Source organism: Pelobates fuscus, chromosome 4, assembly GCF_036172605.1.
Source record: "Pelobates fuscus isolate aPelFus1 chromosome 4, aPelFus1.pri, whole genome shotgun sequence".
NCBI classification, from domain to species: domain Eukaryota; kingdom Metazoa; phylum Chordata; class Amphibia; order Anura; family Pelobatidae; genus Pelobates; species Pelobates fuscus.
In genome coordinates, this window is record NC_086320.1 from 4942054 (window position 1) to 4949076 (window position 7023).

General features: G+C 46.3%; 1 protein-coding gene across 1 annotated transcript in view; it reads left to right on the forward strand.

The window, feature by feature from the left end:
- LOC134608226 (kinesin-like protein KIFC3) overlaps positions 1-6337 on the forward strand; it is a 211384-nt gene extending 205047 nt beyond the window's left edge. Inside the window, exon 18 of the mRNA XM_063450888.1 lies at positions 6227-6337. Within this exon, the coding sequence (XP_063306958.1) occupies positions 6227-6337 (111 nt within the window). The remainder of the gene's footprint in view (positions 1-6226) is intronic.
- Positions 6338-7023: the final 686 nt, after the last annotated feature.

The window sequence follows — 7023 nt, forward strand, 5'->3', positions numbered from 1 at the left end:
TACTCCAATGGAAGGAGGGTGGAAACCTCAACAAACTCTCCCTTCCATATCTTATCCTTTACTTCCTGCTTGGGATGAACCCCCAGCTGCCCCAAAAATGAGATGCAAGCGTTTTGCCGTGCCGCATCCGGAATACCACCTGTCAGCACTGCCCTTTCCCCGCCACCGTCAAAACCGTACCACCACCCCTTCATCTGCGGTGCCCATGCCCATGGCGCCTGACTTTGTAAAGGCCCTGCCCGGCACCCAGACCTGACTCGCATCTACGCTAGCCGCCTTTCCTTTTTCCCAGGTGTCAATAAGGTGTTGCAGTGTGTTAAATAAGCCTTGTGTAGGTGTAGCAGTTCCAGACTCACCGGCAAGCCCTCCGCCGCTGAAGGCATGTGGGCTGCTCCTCTAAGTCCCTTCGGTCCAGCCTCCTCCATTGTAATATTCCTCTCACCAACCATCATAGACACCCGGTGCACTGACCGTCCGGAAGCCGACTTGCTGCGGGACCTGGAGCAACAAGAAGAACTCCTGGGCAGCTGGTCATGTTCCTTCCCTGCACCACCAACACCATCCTGGGGTCCAGTTTCACCCAAGGCTGGGCCCAGGTACTGACCTGCCATCAACACTCTCGCCAGGGGCTGCACTTCTGATAGGCAGCCCAGGCACAGGCAACTGCAGCGGTCTGCCTTCCAAGCGCAGCACCCATCGGTCTGAGTGCTGCACTGCTGTCCGCCTTCGGGCCTCCAGGCCTCCGTCTACTCCTCACATTGGTCCCTCCCGCTTCCAGGACCGTTGCTGCCGGAACCGCAGAACTCCTGCCAGCCACCTCACTCCTGAAGTCCATGTCAGTCTCGCTGGGGGCCTCCCCTTCTAGCCGGCCGGGCGCCATGAGCACTTTGCCAAGCCACTCCAGCATCCATGTCGACCCCTTGCTCACTGCTGTAGCCCTGATCTCAGCAATCAATGATTCCGCCGATTAATCCATCTGGAAGACACAAGAAAAACCCACCAGGCCGAACCAGAGCAAAAACTGCTACCAACTCGAACTGGTAAGATGATTAATGGGGACAGGAGCTAAATTGGCCGACCTATTTTTTCTAGGCTGGCCCCTTATCATATCCCCAATCCCCACCCACCTATTCTCCCCCTAAGCCCGCCTCCAAGCCCTGTCAAGGCCCTATTCCACTTATGCTGCTCAAGTTCCATGGGGCAACAGGACCAGTGTTCCAGTGGCCGTTATGTACTCCCAATTGGGTTAGTTTATGTGCAGGTCCACTAGATGTGATAACGTGACCGTCTGTCTTTCTTACATCTCTGTAACGGACCGTTTTGCTCACTAGAGGTTAAAAACCGTTAAGGCGATATTCCCCTTTCCAGATACACCGACAGCTACTGTCAGCACCAATCTCCCGAACTGAAAACACACGAACCCTGGAAATATCTGAACAGGAAAACCATACGAAAGGGTTACAGTCCTGGCAGTCAGCATACAATCCAATTCCCCCAATAACGAGACGACACTTCATTTTGAGGGTTAAGCAGAATCTGGCTGTACTGGCACATACAGTCTCTTTTATTCCCAATCCACAAACATAGTACAGCCCACAGGGTTTTACAGAACAACCAATCAATCCGTACAATACACACAGACACTCCCACACAAAATCTTCCCCGCTGCCTGTGATATGATTACTGAACACAATGGGTAATCTCATTATCACAGGCAGAGGAATACAGTTTTTACACAATATTTATAACTTCTAAAATATACATGCCACAAACATAGTCAGCTGACTGAAGAAGCTCTATTTTGAGAGTGAAACGCGTATTGGCCATTTTTAAAGGACTTTTATTGAGGACTTTTTTATAGAAACATTTATTTTATTTTAATTTATTATATATCAATAAATTTGTTACTTTTTTCAATCCTATCCAAGTCCTTTTTGGAGCCTCCAAGGAATCTTCATAGGGGTAGTGCCATCCCCATTTGAATTGGCATTAAACCTATATACCTAGAGCCGGGATCCATAGGCTAAGGACCAGGTGAGCACCACATTTATTAACACATACCTGTGTTCTTTTATTGCCAAAATCTACACATTGGTCCATTCTCTTTTATGTCTTTGAGAATTACTCCGAATCGAAGTAGAAGGGTGGTGCTACCATAATAAGCACACAAGCCTCAATACGGAGCCAGTGTTTCTATATACAGGCTCCTTGAAATGTGAGTGTACAGTTCACTACGACATTACTGTTATTATTGCACTGCCACTTTATATACCATCTGCACTATATTGTATCGTTTTGTATTTTTTTGACATGTACGTTATACTGCACCATTGAACAGAATAACGTTTGGTAAGCTGTATATGTGTTTGAGCGCTCCACTTATAGGTGTAGGTCTTTGTCACTTACACCGCACTATAATCTAAAAATAAAATAAAACGTACCATTCAATGTTTTCGTTCTTCTAAAACCTTCTTTTTTCAGCCCCCAAAAAGGCCAAGTAAAAAGCCATAATAACCGACGCACTTAAAAACAAAAAACAAGCGCAAAAAAATAATAATCCATCTTCACCCGGCGAGGGCTCCGCACAGACTGAGCTCTGCAGAGCGGGGGAAGGCTTATAAAGCCATGCCCCACCCTGCAATTAGGCTCAGAGCACTCTGATTTGGTGGGTTTAAGCAAGCCAAGCCATTTTAGAAGAAAGAAAACATCAAATGGTAAGTTTTATTTTTATTTTTTTCAAGTACATTTTTCCCACCATGCACTGCTGTACGAGAGGGATACTCCCACAGAATATCCTGTTAGGTGGATTATCCCTCCGTACAGCAGAACCAGGCTTTTTACTCAAAAATGCTATTGGACCGAATGACATATGAGTAGATAGCTGGGATCTGAGCGCATACTTCGGTAGATTACCGCTCAGATCCCAGCACAATTAGCCGAACGCCACACAAAATACATTTTAATATGCATTCTCCATAAAAGACACGAATACAGTTTGAGCGAAAGTACCGAAAGACCGGTGTTCCCGAACGGCCTGGAAGTCTAGCGGAGTTTGTGCCGTTGAGTAGCCGATTTTAGTTCCAGGCACTTGACAACCAAACACCGCTGGGCTAAAAGTGAATCCAAGATGGCCACCGCCGTGTGGTCAGTATCCGAACGGCGGCCACCCCGCAAATCAATTAACTGGGGAATGCTACAATGTTGCAATCTGTTAATGGGAGCCACACGACCTCCTGTGTGTGGTCTCCCATTCGGTACTTTGTTCGTTTCACGAACAGTGTTGAAAGTCACTGTTCGTGAAACTACCATATGAATGCTAGCGGCTTTCGCGCCACTAGCATACGAATGCCCTCTATCACCTTTTTAAGCAAACACATGAAACAACACAGGTTAAACAGCCTTTCTAGGACAACCATTAGATATATAAAGGAATAGTCTGAAGTGGCTAGGTTTGCCACACCCTTCATTTACCTGTCAGAGCACTCTGATTGGACGGTTTAAACCCACCAATCAGAGTGCTCTGAGCCTAATTGCAGGGCGAGGCAAGGCTTTATAAGCCTTCCCCCGCTCTGCAGAGCTCAGTCTGTGTGGAGCCCTCGCCGGGTGAAGATGGATTCTTTTTTTTGGCGCTCGTTTTTTTTTTCTTCTTAATTGCGTCGGTTATTATGACTTTTTATTTGCCCTTTTTTGGGGCTGAAAAAAGAAGATTTTAGAAGAAAGAAAATATCAAATGGTAAGTTTTTTTTTGTTTTTTTTCAGGTACTTAGTTAAATGGTCTAGCTCAGGGGTGGGGACCATGTGGGAGGACATTAGGTCCCCCCCTAATTAGTATTTAGGGCCCCCACCCACCACTCATGGGTGGGGGCCAGGGGGGAGGACATTAGGTCCCCCCCCAATTAGTATTTAGGGTCCCCACCCAGCGCTCAGGGGAAGGGGCCAGGGTGGAGGACATTAGGTCCTCCCGCCTCATTCTAATTAAGGGCCCCCACCACCCCGCTCAGAGTTGGGGGCCAAGGGGGAGGTCATTAGGTTCCCCCCCCCTTATTCTGATTTATCGCCACCACCCGCCGCTCAGGGGTGGGGGCCGGGGGTGAGGACAATAGGTCCCCCCCATTACTTTACTTTAGGTCCCCCACCCACCGCTCATGGGTGGGTGCCGGGGGAAGGACAATAGGTCCCCCTACTTATTTTACTTTAGGGCCCCCACTTGCCGTTTGGGGGTGGGGGGGCAATAGGTCCCCCCTTCAGGTTAGGGGGGAGGGGGGACGTGTTTTTTTTATTTATTTTTTATTTTTACAGTGAGCACCCATAGGCTGCTCACTGTTTAATAGACATGCCTCTACTCGCGGTATAGCGATTAGGGGCATAATTTACTAATACTAAGTAATCTTTAGGTCTTTCAGCCTTTTAGTAGATAGCTCCCTAATACCGTGGGAATTAGGGAGTTATCTACTTATATATTCCTGTCATTACATTGACTGGCCAAGTAACTTACATTTTATATGAATGTGTGTTACTTGATTGTTGTAAGTGTTGCAAACGCTTACAGATGAATCCTGGCTATGTTTGTATACTTTTTATTTAAAATAGTATACTGTGTAACATTCTTCTTCTTCCACTGGGTAAGTATATTAGTACTTAGGCAATACTGTGCTTCGGAACTTTGGCAATTCAGCACTTCGCCACTTTGGAACTTCGGCAACTTCGGCACTTCAGCACTTCGACACTTTGGAAATTTGGTAATTTCGGGACCTCGGTAATTTGGCACTTCGGCTATTCAGACATTCGGAAGTACCCGAATGTCCGAATTGCCCGAAATTCGTCCGAATTCATATTCGGCCCGAAACAAATTGCACATGTCTAATATATAAGGTGGTGAGATCTTACAGTGGAATGTTAGGATACAATAACAGTTAGTCCCAGTATGATGAGGGCATTGTGTGATATTGGGTATAAAAGGATATTCTTGGGAGAAAGTTAAAATTATTCTTATTTAGTATCTACAGGTGCATAGGAGGGTACCTGGTTTGATGATCGGAGGCTATGAAAAGGTAAATAGGGTGGTTTTCATATATGTTCTCTCTAACCCACATAAATGCGGGGGAGGTTTCTGCATCTAGAAGGTGTTCTATTGGCAATCCTGGGTTTTAGTTGCCCATGTACATGATGTGAGCACTGAAGCGAGTAATTCGTACAGAAGATAAAAATAAGATATTTCCAGCAGAGCATTGATTTTAATAATGTTAAAGGGACACTGTAGGGACCCAGACCACTTCATCTAATTGAAGTAGTCTGGGTGTACTGTCCCTTTTGCACCTTGTGCTGCAATGTTAAAGGGACACTCCAGGCACCCAGACCACTTCTGCCCATTGGAGTGGTCTGGGTGACAACTTCCACTACCCTTAACCCTGCAACTGTAATTATTGCTGTTTTTTATAAACTGCAATAATTACCTTGCAGGGTTAACTCCATCTCTAGTGGCTGTCTACTAGACAGCCACTAGAGGGAACTTCCTGACTCACAGCAAAGATTTTCTTTGCTAGAGCATTGCTGAACGTCCTCACACTGTGTGAGGACCTCCAGCGTCGCTCATTTTTCCATAGGAAAGCATTGAAATGCATTGCTGCGCATGTGGTCTCCCCGGCCGGTGGGTGGGATCAGTCTCGCCCACCGGCCGACGGAGTCAGAAGGAAGAGCGGCGCGGAGGAGGAAGCAACAACGAGGGACATCGTCGCTGCCTCAGGTAAGTTGCTAAAGGGGTTTTCACCCCTTCAGCGATTGGGGATTGGGGGGTGGGAGGGAGAGGGAACCTGCAGTGCCAGGAGTTTTCCTTTAAATATTGCCTTTCCAGAGAACTGCAATGTTTACATTGCAGCACTAAGTCTGCCATCAGTGCCTGTCTATGAGATGGAGGGGTGAGTAATTAAGAAAAGTGAAGTCAGTCCCTAATAATTATCCCTTTAATATTATTCAGTTCACATGTAGCAATGGTTTGATGCTACGGATAAATACTAGGGAGGAAAGGGGGCACCCATGTCTGGTTTGATTCCTGATGGGAAAAAGAGCAGAGGTGGCCATTTATATGGATGAGAATGGCTGAGCCCCCAAGAGGAAGGACCAATCCACCTGTTTAAAACTTTTTTGACAACGGTTTCTATTTTTGGACACTGTGTCTTTAATCCTTTACGTTATCACAAAAGGACTTTCCTCTGATCTCTTGTTGCAGGTGTCACCCCTGGAAAGTAATGTCGGGGAAACTGTTTGCTCCCTGAATTTCGCTCAGAGAGTCTGTAAGGTGGAGCTTGGACCTGCTTCCCGCAAGGTAGACAGCGGATAACCACACCGGTGACAAAATCTGAGCAGTGGGAGGGGTGGAATCCTCTCACCAACCGAGGATGGCAAAGCAGCTTAGAATGGCATTAACCCTAACGAGGCCTTGCAGAGCTTGGCATGGTAGTTAACCCTTGACGCTGGAGCTGTGCACTGCTTGGAATCCTGCTACACAGAATATGTGGTTTCAACCTACTGATAGTCGGTTACTTGAAGGATATGAGATAGCACACAAATCTGCGGTGCCACCAAAACTGAGGGGCAATCTACTGATATAAAACTAATGAGTCAAACAGAGCAGATTGCTGCAGAGTTAACCTGTTAGATTCCAAGTAAAACAGCAGATTGTGATTTGTTCTGTAAGGTGGTGCTAAGTTAACTCTATTGGTGCTGGACAGAAGCAATAATTAACCCTATGGATCCCTCAGTGATGAGCTTCCTCCAGGTTACACAATCTAACAGCAACTCAGACTTCAATAATGGATTAACCTGGAGCATTCCACCGGCTCTATACCCGTCTGTGTGAAATACATTATTTGTTAATATATATATACCTTTAACTCAATAATTCACTAGCTTCACGGGACATTTGGTGAAATGAAAATAAAGCGTCTGCTTTGCAAAAACAGAGCTGAGAGGCAAAGATGTCAGATTATGTGGATCAGAATTGTGAGAGTTTGGGAACAAACCAAA